Below are 27,366 nucleotides of genomic sequence, written 5' to 3'. Positions count from 1 at the left end.
TGTCAATAATTCACCAATCCATAGCCAATTAAAAAACAAGTTAACATTCATTATGTCATTTTCCTGAAAAGTGCTTCCTAAGGAAAATACAGTCCTTCAAATTTCTATTTAAAAAATCGTTTTTTTGTCATAACTGTCAGACCGTTGGAGCAATATTGATCAAATTTGGAACACGCACTTTATTACACGTTATTACGGTCAAAGACCCAAAACTAACCCAACCCAACTTAAAAATTGTCTTGGAAACGGAAAATTCACTTAAGAAGTTTAAAAAATATTATTGTAGCTAGTTTTCATAGTTTCCAGACAAACTGAAAGACTTTAGTTTTGAAAATTGACTTTTCATGCAAATCGAGAGACTTTAATACTGAAAATTGACTTGTAGACATAAAAACTACTTTTTCAAGAACTTGTTACTACAAATTCATACATTTAAACCTTAAAAATTGACTTGAACCCCAAAATGTGACTGAACTAATGAAAAGTGACATCAGAAGCTTAAAATTTGCATTTGAAGTAAATTTTCATAATTTGAAGACAAATTTCAATAAATAGTCTTAGATGCAGGACATTAACATTAGATTCATGAAAATTGTCTTGAAAACGAACTTTTCGTGCTTTTTACTTTGCTTTTCATTTTCTTCGAATTCTGGACTAATTTTAGTGCTTTAAAACTGCTTTCAGCTTGGAAAATCGAGTTTCAAGACTATCTTCACCAAGTTATTGACATAGCAAACTTAAAAAACAATTTTTACATTCTTCATAGACTTAAAATGGCATTCCAGCTTTGTCACTATTAAATCGACTTCTAGACACCCCAGTGCTACAAATTCGGGTATTTCTTAATAAACTAGACTGTTTTTAGTGTTTTAAGGCTGTTTTCAGTGCCTCAAATCGAGTTTCAAGACTATCTTTACAAAGTTTTTGACTTATCAGGCCTAAAAGCCAGTGTGTCCACTGACCATAGTCTTGAAAATGTTATTTCAAGCTTCTTCACTATTAAATTGACTTCTACACTCAAAGGTGCAATAAATTGTAGCACCTCTAAGAAATTCAGACTGTTTTTAGTGCTTTTTAAGACTGAAAAATCGAGTTTAAGATTATTTCCAAAAGTCAAGTTTCTTCAGTAATAAAAGTAAAAAAATTTGGTACCAAATGCTACAATAATAGTCTTGAGAACTAATTTTTAGAAATAAAATAGTCCGAAAATTTAATTTACTTCTAGACTTGTTGTCCAGTCCAGAAAATTGAGTTGTACACCAATTAAAGTCTTGAAAATATACTTTTGGGCTGTCTTTAGTCCTAGTAAAGTCAGTTCTAGCATTAAAAGTCCACTTTTATACTATTTTTAGTAGTAAAAAATGAGTTTCATGCACAATACAATCTTTGTCTTGATTTCCGGACTTTTTTTAGTTCTTGAATGCCAGTTTCAGACACTCAACCAGGATGGTAGTCTGAGAAAGCGAATCATAAGACCAATCCTAGTAGTAAAAAGGTTTTTAGACTATTCAGTACAAATTTGGACTTTCACAAGTCTTGGATGTTGAGTTTTAAACTATAAAACGATTTTTTAAATTGAAATTTGGAGGACTGTATCTTCCTTAGGAAACATTTTTCAGAAAAATGACATAATGCAAGTCAACTTATTTTTTGATTAACTATCTAATGGTGAATTATTGACACTTAAAACTGGACCACCCTGTATATAATAAATCACTCTTCGATTAACTGGCTCTAATAGATATCAGGAGGCGAACTCCGTAACGATATAGGAAATAGAAAACGCATAGAAATAGACAAGAAAGAAAATTTCTTTCTATTAACTATTATTATTAAGTATCAATGACAATAATTCTAAGTTTTTTGCTTTCTTTCTCAGTAATTAATCATATATTTCAAAGTTTGCATCCTAAAATAGTCTGTTTTGTTCCCATTATTGTAGTTGGTTTTATTTATTGTAGTTCTGTCTTTAGTTTCTTATTTTCTTGTTAGACCATTAATATTTCTCAGTTCCTTGTAAACATGCTACCAATTGTTATGCATTTTGTGAAGGAAATAGGATGGGACTTTAGGATGTGTTGATGGAACTCATATAGCCATAACACCACCATTCCATCATGGACAGCTTACACCTCAAAAACAACAACTAATAGATGCATTAACACTTTAACTAAAAACGAAAAAAAGGTTAAAAAACGAAACATTTGAATTCTAGGAAACGACGGAAAAGAAAGATTGACAAATACAAAATTTCATAGCCCCAAGCGAGATAAAAAATCATAGCAAGACCTCATTTGGTTTTTCTATTTTGCACAACCCGAATAATGCGTTGAGTGCCGATCTTCGCCAATCGAAACGTAGAGAGTACCATATAATACAATAGAGAAGGGTTTTCTATGACAGCAAAGAAATTTCCTTGCTATTCGTTAGAGAGTTCGCCTTCAGAAACTGATCCGTTTGATTTGTTCGTAAATGTGACGTGTAGGCAAGACATCTTGATTGTCAACGTTATTGTGGTTGCCTATGTCATACCTGTACGATGATGCTGTACATCGCATACTTGGACAACCCTTGCAGCACGGCTTCGCCCCCAAAATGAGGCCTTACTTCCACGCTCTTGAACACATAACTCTGCATCATGGCGCTGGTTTCCTGCTCCATTTCCTGGTAACCCACGTGGTATCCGAGTAGATTGCCGTTCCACGTTTCTCGCGGTGGCGGTTCCCACGTCACCACCAGCTCTGTGGAGGTCTTCGCCTCGGCTCGGATATCCACTGGAGCTCCGCTGGGTACTGCAAATACCTGGTTATAACCCACCTTGAGAAGGATTATTCTACTCACCTTCTTCTTGAGTGTTGACCTGGACGGTTTGACTGGGTTCGCTTAAACCTAAACGGTTTTCGGCTAAGATTCTCAGGTGGTAAACCTGGGCGGGACGTAGGTTGGGAATGGTTGCGGTGGTTTGGGAGCCGGGGACGGCGACTTTGGCCGGTTGATTAGGCCAGGACTCCGCCCCTGGCTTGTACTGCACCACGTAGTTGGTGATAGGGCTGTTTCCTGCGTAAGGGTAGGTCCAGGAGATTCCAATCGATCTGGACTGTTGGTCTACCACTCTGACGTTTCTGGGGGCTTCTGGGATTTCCTGTACGATTAGTTGAATGTTCATGTCGTCACTTCCGTAGGCGTTCGAGGCTGAACAGATGAAAATTCCGGTGTCCTGTCTGATTGTCCGTTCGATTCCTGTAAGGAAGTTTTAGCACCAATTTCCTGGAAGGTTGAAAAGTGAACTAACCTAGTTCAGACACCATGCTGTCGGCTAAAGTTTGCTCCCGGATTGTATATCTACCATCACCTAAGAAAGTAACAAAATTAGCACTAAAACATACAGGGTTACCAAACTATACCATCTTTTGATATGTGTTGCCCTCCAACTTTCCAATTAATCTGCATGGGGGTGTCACCGTTAGCCGAGCACTGCAAATGCGCCTGCTCTCCCTTCACCACTTGGACTTGCTTGGATTTTTGAGGGAAATGCGCGGGCGCTGAAACCGTACATCTCATTTATGAAGCATCTTACACAACGGAGCCTAATAATAACTCAAAAGATTAATATCAACACGAGCTTCGGAGAAAGAAATATTAGGTTAGGGTTGGGGCCGTTTTTCTTTTTTGCTTCTCATTCCGCGGCCGGTGGGGGGAAGACTTATGGCCTTAGGGGACGGAGGACGTTATTTCTAATAAAACAAGACGGATCCTTTGCCAATTTGGTGGAGTAATGCGTGCCGCATTTATTGCCGCTGGCCAAAGACATATTGATTTGTTGACAATAAATTGATAACATTCCCAATGGAAAAAAATGTTTTTCTGTCGGTTTGGGATTGAGCGCTTTTGCTTAAGAAAATTTTGATTTATCAGACCAATTTATCGAAGGAATAATACATGAGGTTGAGGAACTATATTCGGCAAGATGAATGCCTGAATTAGTCTATTTATTGCATTTATGTTGCTTTTTAAAATCAGAGTGGTTTTAATCAAATTGTAAGCTCTGTAAACTAATTTTGCACTATACAGGGTAATTCAAATTCGATTCTCACCACTGGGATCTTGAAAACTGTATACACCACGCCACTGATACGTCCGTTTTAACCGATTTTTGCTAGAATGTAATGATTGTTTTAGTGTTGAATTTGGATTTTTTCTGATTTTTTACTAACATATACAGGGTGTCCCTCTCTGAAGCTCAAGCTTAAATCATACTGTACCGTCGTACTCCTTAATGACACACTTCTTATACAACACTGTATATTGTTTACAAACAATAAACTGACACTGACACTTAACCTCGTAATCTGACAACTTCGACTTCACTACAATCATCAACTCAACAACTAACTAACCAGGCCTGGTTCAGCTGCTTATATAGGCTTCCATGGTTTCTAGAAAGTTCCCAAATATTCATGAAATAGACTTTCTCTCTCACACTCATTAAGCTATAACATAAATCTCTCTCTATATAAGCAACGGAGCCAGGATTTTCTAGAACACAGACAAAAGAATGTAGAACGTAAACAAAGCAACATAACATACAGGGGTAACAACAAATAACTAAAGAAATCCTAACTAATAATCAAAAGTTCGCTTCGCAACAATACGAATTTCAATCAATTTTATAGCCATTTTAGGTCACTTGACACAAATGGTTTTGCTTGAATAGCACCAAAGTAGGCGGTGCAAACTTGACGTCACGATGACGTACTTGTACAAAATAATATTATAACCAACTGTCAAATTACGTCATCGTGACGTGAAATTTGCTGGGCATACTTGATTGAAGCGTCAAAACGATACAATCCACAGCCTACTTTACCATTAATATTTGCGAAACGACGCCATCTTGGATGTTGGTGATTATTTCAAAATGCATCAGTTTCTCAAATATTCACTCTCACTAATTTGCCTTAATCTTATCTCGCCAAGATAAAATTATAAGAATAAAAACATTCATTTTTTGATGCCAATTTTTGACTACCCTGTATCGTTTTTCTGCACCCAAACAGTGTACAAAATTTAAAATATGTACGAGTTGGTATCTATCCCCTGTTAGTTAACCTGAAATGACTCTAAAATGGTTTCTAATTTGCCTTTGCATAGGACCGGACACCCTGTATAGTGTGTCTGTCTGATAGAGGGTCGTTTAGTTATTACTCAATTTTTCCAAGGTTTTATGGTAACTAAACGAGCCCGTTCAGTGTTATTAATACTTTTGTGTCACATTTAATATTGGCAACAATGTAAATATTATTTTTGTCTTGGAGTTTCTTAAAACGCCGCAAATCCATAATATACCAGTGAGGACTAAAAAAAAAATACAATACCGGCGCACGTAAGCCTGAAACAAAACTTGGCAACATTGCCTGAACTTTATTCAAGGTATGGCAACACTGTTTGTTTCAGGCTCGTAGTACAGTTTGAACGTTGCAATTGTCTTTCTGTAACCAGAATACGACAAAAATTTACGCACATTGTGACGTCATCCCAATGTACTTTGATTTTTGCTATAACAGCACAGTGGTAACATTGACAGCGAAGGAATAACCAAAAAGGAAAATTTTTATTTTTTTTCTCTCTCTGTAATGTAGAGCGTTATGTACTATATTTGGGTTGTTTTGACAGGGTGGTCCAGTTTTAATGCACCATTCGATAGCCCATCAAAAAATAAGTTAACATACATTATGTCATTTTCCTGAAAAATGCTTTTCAAGGAAAATACAGTCCATAAAAAATCTGGTTCTTATCATAACCGTTAGAGCGCTGGAGCAATTTTAATCAAATTTAGAACAAATACATATGAAATTAATACTCATTATGTGATGTTAATGACGTTTGTCGAAACTGTCCAGTGGTGTAAATACAGAAAGATGGTTTTCATTTTTCTGCCTTATTCTCCACGTCACTGGATATTTTTCAAAAGTTTCAGTTTTTTTTTTTACTTTACTTGTTCAATTTGACAAAATAAGTATCTCTTATAAAATTCTGATTTAAACCTTTGTTTACCAGTTAATTGAGTTATTACGTTCAAAGACCCAAAACCAACCCAACCCAACTTAAAAATTTTCTTGAAAACGGTGAAAATTGACTTAAGAAGCTTAAAAAATTTATTTGTAGCCAGTTTTCACAGTTTCCAGACAAATTGAAAAACTTTAGCCTTGAAAATTGACTTCAGAGGCTTAAAAACTATCTTTGTAGTCAGTCGTTATAGTTTTCAGATAAGTTGAAAAACTTTAGGAGTGAAAATTTAAAAACTACTTTATCTAGAATTTTTGACTACAAATTCACACATTTCAACTTTGAAAATTGACTTGGACATCAAAAAGTGACTCTGAACCAATAAAAAGTGACATCAAAAGCTTAGTATTTGCCTTTGAAGTAAGTTTTCATAATTTGAAAACACATTTCAATATTTTAGTCTTAAATACAGGATATTGACATTAGATTCATGAAAATTGACTTGAAGACTAAGTTTTCAAGTTTTTTTACTTTGCTTTTCATTTTCTTAGACTATTTCTAGGGCTTTAAAACTGCTTTCAGCTTGGAAAATCGGGTTTTAGGGTTATCTTCACCAAGTTTTTGACATAGAATTTTTGAAAAACTATTTTTACATTTTCCATAGGCTTAAAAATGCCATTTTACGCTTTGTCAGTATTAAATTGACTTCTAGACGCTTCACTGTGCTTTAAGACTGAAAAATGGAATTTTAAACTATTTTTTATAGTAAAAGTTAAGTTTCAGACTCTTCATTGATGAAATTAAACAATTTTGGCATTAAATGCTACGATATTAGTCTCGAACACTAATTTTTAGAATTAGACTAGACTGTTACCAGTGTTTAATTGAGTAAAAAAAAAAGTTCGAATTGAATGATCAGTTTTACACTACCTATAGTCTAAAAAACTGAACGCTAGTAAACATTAGTCCAAAAATCCTGTTTTTTGACTATTTTCAGTGTCAAAAATTAACTCGTAAACCTCACAGATGACCAGATTTGAATCCTTTTGAACCATTTTAAAGTAAAAAATACGATAACCCAAGCAGACATTTTTGTCAATTTTGAATAATATCCAGTGAGCATAGAAAATAAAGACTCTATCCCTATAAACAATTTTGAAGAATGTCATTCACGTCACATAACTCATTTCATAATTACTTGTTCCAAATTTGATCAAAATTGGTCCAACGGTCTGACAGTTGTGGTAAAAAAACGATTTTTTACACAGAAATTTGAAGGACTGTATTTTCCTTAAGAAGCACTTTTCAGGAAAATGACATAATGAATGTCAACTTATTTTTTAATTGGCTATCGATTAGCGAATTATTGACATTTAAAACTGGACCACCCTGTATAAGAGATACGAAAAAGTTAGGGCAAAGTTAAGGCCGAAAAAAACTGAACATTTGATTTTTGATTGGTCAAGAAAAAGCAGCAAGCTAAAAGCTGCTTTTCTTGACCAATCACAAACTAATGGTCAGACATTTCAGTGAATTTCTGACCTTTTATTGCATTTGACATCAAAGCTATTTTGTTCAATTTTTGACTAATACTGTGAATATCAAAAAAAATATGTTAGTAATAAGGTTTCAAGTACAGATAATCCCCTTTTAAAAAGGAAACTGCCCAAAAAAAAAGTAATAAGCCAAACGGCGTCGTTCTGACAGGTTTCCTTTTGTTAAGTGTGACCATAATGGAAAAAAATGGATCCAAATAAACGAGAACCGGTCGCCATTGTGTTTCTCCTTTCAAACCGGGCATTTTTATTAAATTCTCCCTTGTTGATGTTGTTAGCGCTCAACAAAAGCCCCGAGAGGAGTTATATCCGGAGATGTTTTGATTGTTCCAGTTTTTCTCAGATCTATAACGCGACGTGCGACTTACCGTTCACCCTTAGAAAGATGACCTTGCTAACCCCCGTTCCGATATTATTTTTGGCTTCGCAAAGGTACTGGCCCTCGTTCTCCTTTGATATGTGCGTGAAGCCCAACGATCCGTTCTGATATTGCTGCACGTTCGGTTCGTAGTGGAAGTCTTTGTATTCGCCGGGTTGTTCGCCTAGAAAAGAATTTTCCACTACGTTTCGTCTTTTCGTTTTGGACGCAACAACAACGCATCCAGACATCCGGAAATGTTCAATTATCAAAGATAAACAAAAACTTACCTACGGCTTTTTTCCAGGTTATTAAAGGTTTCGGGTAACCGTCTGCCTGACAGTGGATGATGGCGTCTTGACCCGCCGCGACGCTAGCGTCTGTTGGCTCTGACGTCCATCTTGGTGGCACTGAAAACCCAATCAAAATTTCACTCATTTTCTTACCAACTTGTTGCAAAAATAGTATATTATGTTATTAGGCGTAGAAAGAGGCGATTATTGGGGGCACAATAATCGCTTTCTACGTCCGTGTAACGTATACTATTTTTTTTTCAAGCGACACGCGGGACCTGCCAGGAATCAAATTATTTAGCGTATTTGACGCTATTGCTGCTAAAGCAGGTGGTGTACAACTTATTTTATCACTATCACTCATTTCGGCGATTTAGGTCGCTTTACGGCTTCACTGAAACTTTATTTGACAATACAACAACGCAATTACTAGTATTAGTACAAGCACCGCCCTCTGTACAAGAAAGCCGAGAAGGTGCATGCCAAAAATTCCAATATGGCCGAAATAGTGGTTGACAGTTTACATTTGTTTGTATTGTGGAAATTGAGTTTTTCGATGATTAAATTAATTTTTAAGGTTTAAAGTCAAGACTTGGGATTACTTGCCAAAGTAATTTTTGTTTGCTATTATATATTGTTGTTTATATGTTTATTTTTCTAGTGAAAGTGTAGTTTGTGTTCATTTTATTGTGTTATCACTATTGTTATTGTTCCTTCATTGTTCTATAATTTGTTGTTGGTTTTTTAACTTAAATTCTATTGCCTCTACAATATGCCGTCCACTTGTTGTTTGCCAAATTGTAAAAGCAATTTGGTGAAAGGCCCAAAAGTGTCAGTCTTACTTTCCAAAAGACCCTGCTCGAACCCAACAGTGGTTGAAAGCTTTGAACTGGAATGATTTTACTCCAACACAATACTCAGTGGTAAGTACAATATGCTTTCTCATTCAGTAAACTTATTGCCTCTTACATACGTATGTGAGTTACATTTTGAGGCCGCCTGCATTTTGAGAGTAACAAAGGTTTACTCTGAAAAAACAGGACAGCTTTTAGAACTTCCATTGGCACATTTACATTTTAAAAGAAAGGTCTTGGTAATAATATAAAACCCATTTACCAGTTTTGCTTACCTAGCTTCAAGGATTTCCAAATTTTCTTTAATTGAGCAGTTTTCACATTAGTTTGTTGTACTTTCCAGGACAAAAGGTTCTAACCAAACTTGCTTTGGCTGGACTTTATTGGGTATAAAAAGCCATATCTATACATATCTGGATCAGGAACGAAGGGTTCTTTGATTTTTCACTCACAACTTCTAATCAACTACACGAAAAAATAAAAAAAAACATATTTTCTACTGCATCTGCATAGGTTTGTGTGCAAAACGAAAACCGCTAAATGACCGATAACGCCGCCATTAAAAGTGACATTTTAGGCTTTCTTGTACAGAGGGCGGTGGTAAAGGTGTTTGAATTTTGAATTAGTGTGCCATGGACATCACGATTTTTGACAGATGACACAGTGAAAGCGTAATAAGGTAAACATACGAGGTGTATCGTTTCCTAGCCAGGTTAACCGATTAATTCGGACTGGTAAATATACATACCTATACAGGTGTGGTCAATGAGTAAAAAGAACAAGTATCAGGAGGTAACAATAATACAAATTATAACCCGTTTGTGCATTAAGCGAGGGGGGCGGAAGTCCACCATCTTTGATTGCGCATTTGCCTACTGCGCAGTTGAATTGACGCAAAGTCATTGAAAGTTTGGAGTTTCAAACCCGCAAAAATTTGTTGTTTGTATTTGTTGTAGTATAGTGTTAGTTTGTTTTGTTTGTTTGTGGTTCTTTAACAGTTGAGTTTTGCAAATTTAAATTAAGTTGTACAGTGGACAACATTAACAAGTATTGACGGCCGCCATATTACTCCCCTTCCTCCCCCTTGTTTCTGTCACCCACTTTGTTTGCTATTGCTCCTTCCTGCTATGTTTACATTTTTTTTATTCATTGGGTGTGGTAAATCCAAAACCGACCATAGGAAAACCGTGTAACGGACAGAGAAACGTACATTATTGCATGCGCGGAACAAAGACAGAAAACGAAAAGAATATCAAGTAGGCCATATTTTCAGCGCGCTGTTGCCAAACGCCAAGTATCACTCAAATACCGTCGACAAAATTAATTTTGTTGTAGGATTATTTCTAATTTATTTCCATTCCTTTGGATAATTCAGTCAGCGCGATGTATTTATTCCGATTTCTGTCTATTTGTCGAGTCCCTATTGTAGTAATATTTCATCTGTCATCTGCGATTAAAATCTAACCTCAATTCTCAAATTGAAAGTAAACAAAAACAATTACAGTGACAGTGACAGGCATATTAATACAAAAATATACTCCTATGTTGTAAGATTTTGGCAAACAAACGCACAAGCATTGGTTTATCATATCTTGTTATTCAAACATTAATCTAAGTACCAACCTTATTTTCATTTCATCAATGCAGTCCTTTATTAGTTTGTTAAATCTTACTTCGGTTCCTGGACACAATAAGTTATGGTATTGTTTGCCTTTAAAAGGATATTACTTACAAAAATACCTTACTAATTACTCATTACTAATTATTTAATACTTTATTAATTACCTTACTTCATACCTTTCCATTCAGTTTAACTGTATCTCAGCATCTCTCAATGTGGATGTGATGTGAACTCTCTACATGTTAGATTTGGCTCTATTATGGCGTAAAAAGGGTCATTCTTTGTTGTTTTGCCCAAATCTTACAATATTGAGGACATTGAGGTATAATACTTGCTTATTATTATGATTATCACTCTTACTGCTCTGTGATATTGTTTTTAACGTTTAGTAGGATTAACCTACTAATAAATATATATATATATAATTAATCTGCGACTAAATACGCACTAAACAAGCAGATTCATTTCAAGGTTAGATTGTAATTGTATTTGACAGTTGCCGTTTGACACAATACAGAGGTGTTCCTGAATTCGATTAGTAAACGAAAAACAATTATTATTATTCAAGTTTTAAAACAAATTACACAAAAACCGAACTAAATATTTTATAAAAGTAAATGGAAATATTTAGGAATGTTCTAATAACAAAGTTAACTAAATAATTATAATACAGTCTGTTTGACAACACTGATACAAAATTATGGCCTACTTAAAATTTTTGGAGGTGTTCTGTCTTTGTCACGCGCATGCCATCATCTATGTGTCTCTGTCCGTTACACGGTTTTCCTACGGTCGGTTTTGGATTTTCCACTACTGTATAACGATTACTGAAAAAATATCATTCTCATAGAACAACGAAGATTTGAAGTCAGAAAACCAGAGCAAATGGCCGATAACATTTTTGAAAGCCTATTTTCAAGAACCGCGTTGCGTGTAAATTCGGAGCGCGTAACCGTAATCGACAGATGACGCTAGACAGCCATGATACGCCCTCTGTTAGACAACTTTGGAAATAGCTTCGTGTTGTTATCGTATTAGCCGGGTTGTGTCAATCAGTTTTTGTGTCAGTCCGTTTGTTTATGTTGACACCTTCAGGAAAACTGTATTTCAGAATAAGAACATGAAAGGATTGACAAGCCAATCAAAGCAAAGTGCATTAATTTCATCTGCTTTTTTCTAAATGCAACGCTTTTAGCCCGGATCAAGTTCTGGACGTTATTTTTTTACCTCCTAGAATATGAAATAGCCTTTCTACGCCGGCAGTACCTGTACACAATAGGCTTATTTTAGACCGCTTGAAAAAAAAGTAACTTTACTATCATACAAATAAAACTTCTGTTTGTTGGTCACGTATAAAAACATTGACTGATTATTCAATGAAGAAGTTGATGGGGCGCAAAACCTTGCCGGGAGAAAACTAAAGAAAAAAATCCACGAAAAACTTTCCTTGTTTGGCGCTAAAATTGCTCCCCGAAAGCGATTCGAACAAATTGAATTCGCAACTTCGGCAAAAAACTTCTCCTCCGGTTCTGCCGCGCCCCGTAATGGAACGGAAATAAAAGTTAAGAGCACTTTTAGGGCTACGCCACCCCACACCCTCGTTCGCTTGTTTTTTTTATGGATTCAAATTTTGCTTCCGGCGCGTGTGGACTATTCCGGGCCCTTCTTAAAGTCTCACCGGACGGGAAAACTTAATTAAGTACAGCCCTGAATGTTCATCACAACAGTGTGAAAATAGGCTCAAAATCAGTCAAGGTATAAAAATGGCAATGTCACACAAGTTTGACAGTTTGTGATAGACTCCAAAATTAACAGTTACATGTCATGTTTGCCAAAATACAGCCCAAAATGACAATAATACTATAAAAAAATCCTGAAAGCTGTTAAACTTTATAGAAAGTATCATTGTTAGTTTGACATTGCCATTTGATCTGTCACTACCTTAAAGTTTTCTTTATAAAGCTATAAAGTGTATAATTTATACTGTAATGCTAGATTTTGCATCAGTTTGTTGTGGATTCATACACCGAAAGAAGTACACAGGTTTCACCTTAGAACGGAACTTTATTTGCTAATTGGTGCAATAGCAGCCTGTTTTTAGGGTGGTAAAAGAACAAAACTTATATATATGTAAAACAACAACTTCATGACTTGCTTATTATATTTTGGTTGACGCATGACATAGTCTCTCATTTGTCAACTGTCAAAGGGGGGAACGTTCAGTTCATATACTGATGGGTTGTTACAGTCTCCCCCTTTGGCCCACGTAAAGCGTCCTCGCAACTGGGACAACACTACACTAAATTTTAGGCACAACACAAGCACTTCTTCTTCACTGGCTTGCGTTGGGCTCGTCCTTCGGTTGATGGCGGTGTCTGGTTGGTATCATCTTCGGATCGTGGTGATACGGGAACTTCATCACCAGTTTCACCTATTGGGTCTTCGTTCGGGTTCATGGATTCTGTCACAGTTCGGGCTTCAGTCTCGGCTTGTTGCTTGTCACGACCTGGAGGGCGTCCTCTCTTTCTTATTGGCAGCATTGGGACTATTCCTTCACTCGTCGGTTCCTTGTATCGTGTCAATGCAGAGACATGGTATTTTCCAACAGGTTGGTCTGGTTGATCCATGGGTGTCACGATATAAGTGGTAGGAGACACTATCTTGTGGATACGGTAAGGACCATCTCGTCTCGGAGCAAACTTTGAGGTAAACTGCTTACTAGCGTTTGATAAAATATGACTGTCTATCAAAACCTTTTCACCAACATTGAAAGCACTGTCTCGTCTGCCTTCATTCTTCAGGTTAGTTCGTCGATCCTGGTTCTTTTCATGTGACTCTCGGGCTTCTTGGAGAGCGGTTTGCATAGTCAAGAGGTAGGGGGTGACTTGTGGCACGAAATTGTCATTTTGTATGATTGCTCGTAAGTCACGGTGGACATCATCGGGTGAGCGTAGCTCTCGACCAAAGGTGAGATAAGCGGGGCTATATCCTGTCGATTCACACTTCGCTGTGTTCATAGCAAATCGGATTGATGGTATTTTCTCGTCCCAGACAGTGTGGTCAGTAGACGTCAGTATGGCTAGTTGGGACTTCATATCTCTGTTTTTGCGCTCGACCGGGTTTGATTCGGGATGATAAACCGGTGTTAGGCACTGCTTGAATCCTAATACGTGTGCGACTTGTTGCATAACAGCCGTCACAAACTGCACTCCATTATCGCTTATGACCTTACGGGGAACACCATATCGTAGTACGATTTCGTCGATTAAGCAACGGGCACATGCTTCAGCTGTCGCGGTCTTTAAAGGGAAGATCTCGGTCCATCTACTCGTAGTGTCCTCAATAATAAAAATCCATCGTTGTCCTGTTGGCGTCTCTGGAAGAGGACCAAACAAGTCGATTGCGATCACTTCAAATCTCTGTGATTGAATAGGAGTTTGAAGTAAACCTGCAGGTTTCAAATTAGTGGCCTTGAAGCGTTGACACTCAATGCATCGGCCAACATGTTCGGTTATGGCTTTTCTCATTCCAGGCCAATAGAATCTTCGGGCTATCCGCTGATAGGTTCTTTCTATTCCATAATGACCTGCAGTGGGTGTGTCATGATACTCGTGCAACACTTCGGGAATTCCAGAGGCAGCTATTACTAATTGGGGCTCCTCTTCGTCTATGTCGGGGTTATATCGGTATAGGACACCATTTGACATTAGGTAGCCTCGGTCTGCCCATTTCTTAAAGTCGATTCCATTAGGGGTGTCTTCTAATCCGACAATAATTTTCCTAGTGTCAGGGTCAGCCATTTGTTGTTCCCTTATATCTTTGGCAGACATAGTGGGTAGTTCTACACTAACTAAATTGGTGGTTGCTTCTGCCACTTCTCGAGGCGGTCTTGATAAGGTATCGGCAATGACATTTTTCTTGCCGCTGATGTAGTCAATCCGTAAATCTTGAGCTTGTAAGCTCAGTGCCCATCGGGCTAGGCGTCCGGTTGGGGTTTTCAAGGAGAGCAACCATTTTAATGGTTGGTGATCACTTTGAACATTGACAGTTGAGTTCTCAATGTAACCTCGGAATTTCTGGACGGACCATACCACAGCTAGAGCTTCGCGCTCGGTAGTGCTGTAGTTCTGCTCAGCTGGGGTAAGGAGTCTAGAAGCGTATTCAACGGGGCGCTCATCTTCACCCTCCCCCTGGAGTAAACATGCCCCCAATGCATAACTACTAGCATCGGTCCTAAGTGTGTAAGGAAGGCGTGGATCAGCTTGTCGGAGTATTGGAGCACTGCTTAGCAGTAACTTAAGCTTTTCAAAGGCCTTGACTTGCGGTGTTTTCCATTCCCATTTAGCATTCTTCTTGGTCAACGAGGTAAGGGGTTTGGCAACTTGCGCAAACCCTTCAATGAAGCGTCGAAACCATGAGCAGGTTTGTAGGAAACTGAGCAACTGCTTCACGTTCGTGGGTGCCGGCATGTCCATTATGGCGGCTACCTTCGCATTATCAGGGTGAATACCTTCTGGTGATAGAATATGTCCAAGGTACTTGACTGACTCAAAGCATAAATGACATTTAGCTCGGTTCAATTTCAATTTGAATAAGTTGAGTCTTGCGAATACTTGTCGTAGGTCACTGAGATGCTCTGAAAAACTAGACGATAAAACAATTAAATCGTCAAGGTAGACTAAGAGAGCTACATCAGTCAGTCCTGATTTGAAACGATCCATTAATCTTTGGAACGTAGAGGGGGCCGTCACAAGACCAAATGGCATCCTAGTATACCTGAAAGTCCCAAATGGTGTTACAAATCCAGTTTTGTCTCGGTCCGAGGGTCTGACACTAATTTGGTGGTAACCACTCTTAAGATCTAGCGTAGTCATATACTTTGTTTTCTTTGCATCATGCAGGAGATCATCAATACGGGGAAGTGGATATCGATCGGCTCTAGTGATTGCGTTCAGTCTCCTGTAATCTACAGTCAGTCGAATTCCTCCATCTTTCTTTGGTACTAGTACGACTGGCGCGGCGTATGGGGACTCGCACTCTTCTATGGTGCCATTTTCGAGTAGTATGTCCAGTTCTTTGCGCAGTTGTTGCTTCTTTTCAATTGATATGCGATATGGCGGTACAGCTATAGGGGTATCGTCTTGAAGTACAATCCTGTGCTCTGCGAATGGTGTAGGTTCATTACTAGGCTTAAAAAGAGTGGAAAATTCTTGTAGTAGATGATCAAGTTGCTGTCTTTCCTCAGGTCGAAGTTTCAAGGCTTCATCGCTGCGCAACGCATTGGAAAGGTCAACAGTGTTTACAACAACGTGGGCAACATCACCTTCTGTTGTAAATTGGTAAGCGACGTCACTACAGTCGGAGAAATGGAAGACATTGTTATTCAGGTCTAAAACAAGCTTCATAGTTCGAATAAAGTCAGCTCCTAGTAACGTGCGACTATTGATATGGTCAGGTATCGACAAAAACTGTACATGGGCCGTCCTGCCATACAGGGTCACTGGAACATTAAAAATGAGGGCCTGGACTTTTCTTTTGGCTCCATCGGCGAGAACCATATCTAGGTCGTTGGCTTCAAGATAGGGAACGTGTTCTTCAATCAGGATTTGAGTAAGCTTACTTCCAGCTATATTGGTCGTAGCGCCTGTATCTAAGTATGCATAACCAGCATGTTTTAGTATAGCGATTGGTACTAATGGCCGTGAGCAGTTATCTTTCGTGAACGAGCTGCATAGAAACTCTGCTGAGGCAACAGACTCTTTTGGGACACCATTTCGATTGCTGTCCACTGAACATTTAGGGCAGTTGCTTCTTATAAAGCCTGGGGTGCCACATCCATAGCAAACAATGGTAGAGTTATTATATGGTGGTGCACTTGCTGTAGTTGCCGTCTTTGGGGTGGTTAACTTAGTGGTTGTCTGCTGGAGCTGTGTACTGGACGTCTCACTGCGTCTGTCTTGGTAATGTTTAAGTTTTCTGCACTCTTCTTTAAGGTGACCTGGATTCTTGCAATATGCACAACGTACAGGTTTTTCTTTTGCTGCAGAAGTGTGGTTATCTTCATATCGACTTACAGTTATGTCAAAAGTTTCCTCTGCTAGTCTTGCTTGAGTTAAAAGTTCTTCGAATGAGGCTACCTTGTCACGTGGCACTTTCTCCCTTACGCGCCTGTGTAGTAAACCATAAATCATGTCAATCTGCGTGGCTTCAGTCAAAGTACCCGTGGGTAACTGGGCAAGAATGGCACGTGCTTTACAAATGTAGACATCACACTTTGTTTTGCCATCTTGTTCTTGAGCAAAAAGGTCTCTATAGACCCGATAGGGTGGCTTTGTTGGGCCAAAAGTGGTTCTTAATAGCGCCAATGCTCTATTCCAATCTGTTAAACTTGACTTAACACCCTGGAACCAGGTTGCTGCAAATCCATCTAGAAGCATTGGTAAACCTCTAAGTGCATTCTCTTCTGAGATGTTGGTGCAATCCTTATAAACCTCAATAGCATCTATAAAAGCATTTACATCTGAATCCTTAGATCCATCAAATCTGCTATTACATTTTGAAAAATTTCCACTAGTCGAGGATACTACTGTTGTATTTGGTGGTATTGACAGTCGAGATAAAAGGGCTTCAAATTGGTCATCTGACAATGTAACACTCATATTGTCAGAATTACTTGATTGTACAGCTGCTACAAGTTCTTTAGAACGTAGAAAATAAGGACTTCTTTGGGAGTCAATGGTGCTAGTTCTAGTTATCACAAGCTTGAAGCAAAGTTGCTAACTAAAAGGTCAACTTACTGCGTTGAAAACGATGGTAAAACACTGGCTGGAGGCACAGAATTTAATGAAAAGATCCGATATGTAACACACATACGGGGCGATTTACAATACGTACTTGTAAAAGCCAAAAGAACTAGTTGAGTGATTGCGACCAAAATTGCAAAATGACCCGAACACGGTGCGAAAATTGGTGATACGAAGTGTTCCGACGTGGATGCACTTACGACTCAACGTATTTAGTTCAGAAAAGGTTCATTAAAGTCAGAATTCCACTAATAAAGTTCACAAATTCACTGGATAACCTCACTTTCGATGCCGACACTTGGGCGCCAATTGTAATGCTAGATTTTGCATCAGTTTGTTGTGGATTCATACACCGAAAGAAGTACACAGGTTTCACCTTAGAACGGAACTTTATTTGCTAATTGGTGCAATAGCAGCCTGTTTTTAGGGTGGTAAAAGAACAAAACTTATATATATGTAAAACAACAACTTCATGACTTGCTTATTATATTTTGGTTGACGCATGACATAGTCTCTCATTTGTCAACTGTCAAAGGGGGGAACGTTCAGTTCATATACTGATGGGTTGTTACAATACTCATTTACAATGTTTTCAAGTATGTTTTGTAACTTTGCAAGCTTTCTGACAGTTGTCAACCTACACGTCACATTTGTCAAAATCCAGCCCAAAACGACAATAATTAAACTATAGCGAAACCCTAAAGAAATTTATAAGTTTACGGTTGCTATTTCGACACTTCTGAAACATTGATTGTTAATGTGACATTGTCATTGAACTAACAACAGTCAGAGTTACACTGAAATACTTGGAGGTGAAACAAATTATGAGTAAACTGAATGACAGAGAGACAATATTTCTTACCGTTGACAGTCAGTGGCACGTCGTATCTTTCTCTGCCCGCGACGTTGCCAGCTATGCATGTGTAGTTGCCGCTGTGTTGAGCGCTCACTTGATCCAAAATCAGCGACGAAGAGTACTCGTCCATTTGGCGCACCACCGAACCCAAGGCGGCGTTGTTTATTATTGGCTGAAAACAGTTGATTGTGTACTTGGAAAAGGTACGGTCCATTTGTTTTCTCGTGGCGGTTACGTCATCATTTGCCTTTCTTGTCTATTACATGCGTTCCGAGCGCGATAGAATTTTGACGTCATCTAGTCACGTCGGTAATGAATCAGGACGACAAGGCTCGGAAAATCGGCCGCCATTGTTGACAAAAAGTAAACAAAGAGACATTTTTTATTTTTTATGTAAATTTTACAATATTTGAACGAGTATTTTGATTTAACTGCTATACTACGTGTGAGACTAGATAATGTGTGTGTGTTTCGGTAGTCAGTTTTAAAAATGCCACCTTCTTAATACACTTTACAACTATCAAGGGGCCCAGTAAAACATTCTGAAGGAACTAGAGTTTGTGGAACAGAAAAGCATGCCTTTTCTAATAGAAAACACTGTCACAATGAAACAGTCCATATATTTACTTACTCCCAAGAAGAGTTTTTACAAGAACCCTACATAAACCAAGTTTATTCAAGCCAGTGGTTCTCGAAGAAACATGGATATAGAGTAAAGGTGTATTTAGCAGAAGCTGACAAGGTGATTTACATAATACTATAAAAAGGACTCTGGTAGAGGTATTAATGAGCTGCTAATACTAAATAGCTTATGTTTCAGGTACCTTTATTTGCCTAATCTGGAGTTTGCTTATCATGCTTTGAAAGGGTCCAAATTTAAAAAGTCCCATTATCAATTGCTCTAAAAGACTGAACGAAAGGTGTTTGAAACTATGGTTATAATGGTGTTGTCAAAATCCATATGCAGAGTGTTGAAAAAACAAATTTCTAATAAGTTTCAGGTAATATTAGAAAGATACAAGTTACTTAATACATAAATTTGATCAAATGCCATTATTTTGCAGAATTAGCCTTTATAAATTTTGCCGTATCTTCTCTGACTATAAGGCTAGAAACAGATGGTGCTACTGTTATAGTATATTTCATTACCAGTACAGAAATGAGGATTTTTCCGTGCGCGCGTGACAAATTCTCGGGAAGTCATGCAAGAACGGAAAATCCATTTCTGGACGAGTAATGAACGATATTTTTTATTATACTTAGGTACCTGAAATCAACATAAACAAAAAATATCGCAAAAAATTATTAAGAAAATCGGGAATATTTATTTTTATTTTTAAAACAGTAAAAATGTAAGTACATACAACTCAAATTAACAAAAAAAATACAAGTAGGTAATTCTAAGAAAATTAATTTTGGTCAGAACCGTTATTATTAATAGTAATATTTATTGTACAATTCGTATTATTGTTGAAGCTCAATCCCTTTTGCATTTCTTTTTGTTGAACTAAAGACTCTGCTAAAGATGTTGAAGCGGAGTGTTCGTGTGTGCTTTGGTTCTCTTGATTGACTGTTACAGATGTTGTAGTTTCCAAGTTACAAGGGCTAAACAACTACCGTGATACTTCAATTTTTCTTTGTATGGACTCTTCTATATATCCTTCTGCTACATTGGAAGAAAGCCATCCTCCGTGTCTTTTCAAAGTGAGCAAATCACCGCCGTTTTCCACCAACATGGTTGCCGAAGAGCGCCTTAGCCCATGTCCGGTATATTCTTCGGGATTTTTTAGTTTTAGATATTTTGCAACAAGTTTTGGAATACCACTGATAGTATGGCACCCAACATGTTGAGCGTAACATCTTTGGTTTCGGTATGCAACAAATAATCTTCTACTCTCCATATGTTTAGGGCGGAGATCTGCGTATTTACGGTGAATTGTACAGGGATCGAATTTGCAATTTTCATTGGTAATGGTAAAACTTCTTGACCTGTGAGTTTTTCCATCTCGTAAGAACACGACAAGGAAACGCCCGTTATCTTCCACATCATCTAAACTCAAACGTATTAAATCATCTCTGCGGCATGCACCGAAGATGCCAAACACTAAAATTACTTTTGCTAGTAGATATTCTACATCTGAAGCTTCACATAAAAATTTGGTTACTTGTTCTGCTGTAAGAATCTTGGATTTCTTTGGTATATATCCTACAGCTTGTCGTTTCAAAAAAGCAATCGTTTTTGGATATTGATGGTGAGTATTTTCTTTTATTGCCAAACAACTCTTTAACATAGAGAATCGACTCCATAAAGTGGAGGATTTCATAATGTTGGCTTTTTCAGAAAAACATACTAAAAGAATATCGTTACTCACAATTTTGATTCGTTTCTGAGTCCGCCATTCGGTAAAACTGTTATATTCTTGTTCATATCTCAACCTGGATTTCACTGGTAATAAATCTGCACTCACTTCTGCCGCTCGTTGTAAGATATTTTCGGGAATATCCCGATTTTCTTCACAATCTGAATTCATTTTTGCAAAATGTAATAAATACATAAATACTTAATTTTCACTGACAGAAAATAAAATTTGTCATTAATAAATAAATCGTTCGTTTCTTTTTTTTCTTCGGATTGCGATAGGATATCTAGTATCATGGATATCTATGTTTATTATTAAGCGCACGGAAAGAGGGATCGGGAAAAAAATTCCGTGCGCTGTTCCGAAAATGTCATATTTACTGTATTTTATAAACAGTTGAAAATGTAGTATTTTCTGTTAAGTATAATAAAAAATACTTTTCCATCAGATAGTAGGTTAAATTACTATTTTAATTGTATTATTTACACATTATGAAATATACAAATAAAATCTTTAAAAAGTACACTCAAGTTTCTTTTTTCTCTAAGAAGTCTAGTTTTCTTCATAAACAATCATAAAATTAGATAATTTTTTTAACTGAGGTACCGGGTTTTGTGAAGAATAGCTAACCACGAATTTTGAGTCAATTTTTTTTTTGTGTTAGGGCACGTCCTATATAGTACAGATAAAAAAGAAAAAATGCGAACGATCCACAATTTTTGTCACAAAATCGTTAAAAAAATCGATGATTTTACAAGCATTTTGTGGAATCTGATCAGATGATTTGGAAAATTCGTCTGCGCTGTTGCCAAATCGCATGTCTAGTCTAAATATTATTAAAAAAAATGCTAGGTGAACCTATGCCAACCAAGTGACTGATCACTTAGATGGCAACAGCGGACAAAGCATCTCGTCGTAGGAAATTCGTAGTTAGTTATTGTTCACAAGACCCGCAAATTGATATGTATTTAATGCTGGGTAAATTCACAAAAGGAAATAAATAAGCAATCTATATCACAAAACCAAGAAGCCAGTTCTTAAAACACCAACAATTCTGTTATAAGTTAAAACACTGCTTTAGGATTTGATAGTCCCCAGGATACACACATTGCCTTTCCTTTCTTGCAAATTTTATGGAATAATTCTTGAAACGTTGGTATTGGGCTGTTAATGACTCGTTTGAATGTTCTTTCCAGATAATTTAAATTGAATGTGGTTGTTGTTCCAAAGCCAAAGTTTGATTGGAACTTTCCGCCTTTGTTTACCACCAAATGTTGCAAGTTTTCCAGTTTGGTGAAGAAAAATCTTAAATTCTACGAAGGTCTCGCAATAACAACACTAATTAATAAACTTAAACAACCCTAAATTAAGTTTTTATTTCTTCTGTTTGTAGTTTTTGCTGTTTTTTAAAATTCCTAACCTCAAAATGTTTAGCCGACTGTCAGTTGGGACTATGCTCTATGTTGCCACATCTTCCACGAGCAGATGTGAACCTGGTGTATTGTTGGTTGCAGTAATAAACGGACCGATGAATTATACAGATTTCGAGCATTTATTGCATGCAAAACATGTAAGATTCTTAAAATGTTTTTTTTTCAAAACAATATAGTTTTCTCATTTTCATTTATAATTGCTTAATGAAAGATACTGATATTGTGAGGTTTAAAGGAGGAATTTGTTCAATACGGCAACGTCCAAATAGGTGATTAAAAAGATGGATAGCCTAGCTTGTAATAAACGACGTGGGTAAATTTCAATATGGCGGAGCACTTGATGAGGTAACCGCCACGGTAAAAAAAAATGAACCATACCTTGCCGTTACGTTCCCAGCGAAAAGTGATCGGTAGGTCACCCTCCATGATTTGACAGCTGATGGCCGCCCTCATCCCTTCGCGTAACAGATTCGTCATTGGGTTGATTGGGATGATTTTCGGTGGCACTATTAAACAATTGTATAAAGTCAAGTTAACAATGTGGAAAACTCGACAGCTTCAGGTATGAAATTGAAGGGGATGGGATGTAAAAGTGTGAGAATCTGTCAAGCCCCTTAAATTGGTCCAAGCACCCTCATCGTTCTGTCAATTATCCTCGTGGTGTCAAAAAGGCTTTTTGGGTGGTAAATAAGTTATAAATTGGGGCTGATAGTCCCCCGTTGGGCGGGAGTTGTGACACTTCGAAGGTCCTTGCAGACTGAAAGGTTAAGTTTATTTATAACCTTTTTTGATTTTGCGGTCCGGAAGTTTAGCTCTACCGTGGGATTCGGTTATCCCGGGCTAACTTTAACGCCACCCACCCTCCCCCTGGCCCCCGTGTGTCTGGAAAATACCAAACTGGTGCGAAACAATGTCGCATCCGGAACTATGCCGCTAAAAGTCTGGAACGATTATTCAAACTATCTTGGTCCCTGGAATTTATACGGTGCATCATTTATGAGTCGGGGTGAAACTTGGATAACTGGAGATAATCCGAATTGTTCGGTTCCAAATTATTGACGTAAAACCTTAACAACCTACATTAACCTAAATAGGTTTGAGGTAGTAACGTTTTTGAGGAAGTGCACGTATAAAGGATTAATGGAGGTGGCCTCGGTCCGGGACTATTTCAGCGGACCTCCTCTCCCTCGTTTTTGCATACAAAGGGACATTAAGCTCCTGCGTTTATTAAGTGGTCCAATTAGGTATTCATGGGACTCGTTCTAGTTAATAAATTATTTGTGTTTCCTCTCTCTACAGGGTGGTTCAGTTTTAAGTGTCAATAATTCACCATTTGATAGCCAATCAAAAAATAAGTTGACTTGCATTATGTCATTTTTCTGAAAAACGTTTCCTAAGGAAGATACAGTACTCCAAATTTCAATTTAAAAAATCGTTTTATAGTTTAAAACTGAACATCCAAGACTTGTGAAAGTCCAAATTTGTACTGAATAGTCTAAAAACTGTTTTACTACTAGGAATGGTCTTATTATTCGCTTTCTCAGACTGCCATCCTGGTTGATCAAGACAAAGATTGTATTGTGCATGAAACTCATTTTTTACTACTAAAAATAATATAAAAGTTGACTTTTAATGCTAGACTAGGACTAAAGAGAGTCCAAAAGTATATTTTCAAGACTTTAATTGGTGTACAACTCAATTTTCTTCAACTTTCAACAAGTCAAGAAGTAAATTAAATTTTCGGACTATTTTATTTCTAAAAATTAGTTCTCAAGACTATTATTGAAGCATTTGGTACCAACATTTTTTACTTTTATTACTGAAGAAACTTGACTTTTGGAAATAGTCTTAAACTCGATTTTTCAGTCTTAAAAAGCACTAAAAATAGTCAGACGTCAATTTAATAGTGAAGAAGCTTGAAATAACATTTTCAAGATTATGGTCAGTGGACAAACTGGCTTTTAGGCCTGATAAGTCAAAAACTTTGTAAAGATAGTCCTGAAACTCGATTTGAGGCACTGAAAACAGCCTTAAAACACTAAAAACAGTCTAGTTTATTAAGAAATACCCGAATTTGTAGCACTGGGGTGTCTAGAAGTCGATTTAATAGTGACAAAGCTTGGAATGCTATTTTAAGGCTATGAAGAATGTAAAAATTGTTTTTTAAGTTTGCTATGTCAATAACTTGGTGAAGATAGTCTTGAAACTCGATTTTCCAAGCTGAAAGCAGTTTTGAAGCACTAAAAATAGTCCAGAATTCGAGGAAAATGAAAAGCAAAGTAAAAAGCACGAAAAGTTCGTTTTCAAGACAATTTTCATGAATCTAATGTTAATGTTTTGCATCTAAGACTATTTTCAGGACTAAAATATTGAAATTTGTCTTCAAATTATGAAAACTTACTTCAAATGCAAATTTTAAGCTTCTGATGTCACTTTTCATTAGTTCAGTCACATTTTGGGGTTCAAGTCAATTTTTAAGGTTTAAATGTATGAATTTGTAGTAACAAATTCTTGAAAAAGTAGTTTTTATGTCTACAAGTCAATTTTCAGTATTAAAGTCTCTCGATTTGCATGAAAAGTCAATTTTCAAAACTAAAGTCGTTTAGTTTGTCTGAAAACTGGCTACAATAATATTTTTTAAACTTCTTAAGTGAATTTTCCGTTTCCAAGACAATTTTTAAGTTGGGTTGGGTTAGTTTTGGGTCTTTGACCGTAATAACGTGTAATAAAGTGCTTGTTCCAAATTTGATCAATATTGCTCCAACGGTCTGACAGTTATGACAAAAAAACGATTTTTTAAACAGAAATTTGAAGGACTGTATTTTCCTTAGGAAGCACGTTTCAGGAAAACGACCAAATGAATGTCAACTTATTTTTTAATTGGCTATGAATTGGTGAATTATTGACATTTAAAACTGGACCACCCTGTAGATGCTGGGGAAGGTTTATTAGTTTAAGGGAGGTAAACATGGATGGAATTGACATTTTGCATGTTAAAATTACTATGTTAGTTGAGGTGGAAAGTGGAAATATTCTCTCCTTGTTTACTCATTCAAACCATCAAAGATGTCTACTGAGGACCTTATTTTTTAAATTTACTCTCTTTTAATATCAAAACAAACCGCATTCAGAACTCTTAACACACCTGGGGGACAACTTATACAAAAGATTTACAAAACTAGTGAAAAAGTGCTTAATATAACGACTTACCGATAACTTGAACCTCCACGTCCCTTCGGGCCGAATTTCGTTGACGGTTTTGGGCCTGGCACGTGTAAGTGCCGGCGTCCTCGTTACGTTGCGTTTGCTCCACGTGCAGGGTGCCGTTAGGGTAAACCCTTTGACGCCTAAAAGTGTTTTTCAGTATTAGTCACGTTTTGTTTTAAAACAAGTGTGTGTATTTTCAGTGTAGTTTAATGTTTACTTCAAACCTTTCCCCTGTATATAGCTCAGATTTTTAGGAACATATGGGAAAATACAAACATTACAACAACAAGCTTAACTCGGTTTTACAGTGCATTTTCTAGTTTGCTACCAAAATTGACAACATTGTCATAAAGTTACATACTGTTCTCGCGGAGTGAGTTTACCCGTGCGTCACAAAGGCTACGTCATTTATAATCATATGAATCAAATCAAGTTTTCGTCAACAAACCTGTTGTGTTCATATTATAGAAAAGGGCGTGTCTAAAGCTTCGTCACGTTTAAAATTTTGCGTGTATTGTCAGTCAGAAAGTAGAGATCTTTGGCTGCAAATTTGCACTAAAACAACCTTATACCAAATCAAATCAAAAATATCTTGACAAAAATAACATTTTTTATTTATGAGAAGTCTCCGTTTAGATCATAGAATTCCGTCTAAATTTGCAAATTTTTAACTAATTTATTTACCAAAATTTGCAGAGATGTATCACCAATATGTAGTATTTCTTTAACTTTAAGCTCTTGATTTAGGGCCTGGATGGTTACATGTTTCTCTAAAATAAATACAACAAATTAAAAATTCAATAAGACATTCTGAGTGATGCTGTAGTATCTCATATCTCATTTTCAGGTTGCAATCCACTTATTTTATTTTAAACCCGCTAGAAAACATTTTAGTTGCTTATTTTATTTTTCTATGACTTTATTATTAATATGTTTCAAGAAATTTTTATGAAAAATCTATAATGCAACCCAAAAATCTCAGTTTCTGGAAACAATGAAATGTTAATAGATGTTTCTTACAAAAGTAGATATATTTTACTAGTATTAACATACTATCGTTGTACATATCATATAATGTATTTCGAACATCCATTTTAATGCTTTCAGATAAATCAGTGGTCTTGACCCGTCGATAACGTCTCGATTTACGTTTTCTAGGTGAGGGAATCATAAGATTACTTGCTTGATTTTTGCGAATCGAATAAATAGTTTTGCGGGAAATTTTCAAAGCAGCTGCAACCTTCTAGTATCAAAAAAATACATCAGTAAGAATATGTAAGGTCTTAAAATTTCTTATTTTCTTCCTGAACAGATGATAAAGCTTCTAAAGGTCCTCCATGGGTTTTTTCCAATTCAAAATATTCACAAAGGTTAAGAATTAACTGCTGGGCTTGTCTGTGGAGAATTTTTCCAGGCATTTTCTAAAAAAATACTGTAATAGTAAGTAATTCCGAATTTAGGAAATACCAAATGGCTAAATAAAAACCATAATAGATACTCCCACTTTTTTTTTCAAAACAGGTTAGTAATTGTGCCAATTTTGGTTAGATCGTGACAGCCGACATAAAAATATTAATAATAATATTATGAAAGTACTTACAGAATGCTAAAAGCGTAGAAACAATAGCTCTTAAAAGAACTGTGGTGGTGTGGTAAATAGGAAACTTTATAAATGATTAACAACACAAAGAAACGGAAAAGAATTAATAGTAAACAAATCAAATAAATTTCGATGGTTTTCAAACTGACAATGACTGAAATAGAAGCGCTAATCAGTAAATGTTTTTTTTGGAAGACATTCACTTAGATATTTACCCTTTTTGAAAGTGAACAATAGACAAGGATGAAGTTAATAATGTATGTCTACTTACAGGGGGATCAGTCCGCGAGAACAGTATACTACTTTTATTAGTACTTTTTTCAGTTTTCTGATCAAAACTTGCGATGTTGCAGCTTGTAAACTTTTTTTGTGTAACCATAATTCGCTGTGTTGCCATTTTAAACCTGACTTTGACAGAA

General features: G+C 36.7%; 1 protein-coding gene and 1 long non-coding RNA gene across 7 annotated transcripts in view; one reads left to right on the top strand and one right to left on the bottom strand.

The window, feature by feature from the left end:
• Dscam4 (Down syndrome cell adhesion molecule 4) overlaps positions 1–27,366 on the bottom strand; it is a 105,765-nt gene that overhangs the window by 14,310 nt on the left and 64,089 nt on the right. For all 6 annotated transcript variants that reach the window (XM_081979801.1, XM_081979800.1, XM_081979798.1 and 3 more), the window contains exons 10-18: positions 25,351–25,487; positions 22,519–22,646; positions 18,354–18,519; positions 8,211–8,330; positions 7,931–8,104; positions 3,405–3,542; positions 3,293–3,352; positions 2,842–3,240; positions 2,533–2,792 (exon numbers count right to left, since the gene is read on the bottom strand). In XM_081979801.1, the coding sequence (XP_081835927.1) occupies positions 2,533–2,792; positions 2,842–3,240; positions 3,293–3,352; positions 3,405–3,542; positions 7,931–8,104; positions 8,211–8,330; positions 18,354–18,519; positions 22,519–22,646; positions 25,351–25,487 (1,582 nt within the window). The remainder of the gene's footprint in view (positions 1–2,532; positions 2,793–2,841; positions 3,241–3,292; positions 3,353–3,404; positions 3,543–7,930; positions 8,105–8,210; positions 8,331–18,353; positions 18,520–22,518; positions 22,647–25,350; positions 25,488–27,366) is intronic.
• LOC145729167 (uncharacterized) lies at positions 18,546–22,498 on the top strand. The gene is made up of 3 exons (XR_014178290.1): positions 18,546–19,089; positions 19,168–19,348; positions 19,412–22,498. It is a non-coding gene; the product is annotated as an uncharacterized LOC145729167 (long non-coding RNA).

The sequence above is a fragment of the Ips typographus genome, linkage group LG5, assembly GCF_016097725.1.
Source record: "Ips typographus isolate SLU linkage group LG5, UJ_Ityp_2.0, whole genome shotgun sequence".
NCBI classification, from domain to species: Eukaryota; Metazoa; Arthropoda; class Insecta; order Coleoptera; family Curculionidae; genus Ips; species Ips typographus.
This window is presented reverse-complemented; position numbering and strand designations above follow the sequence as displayed.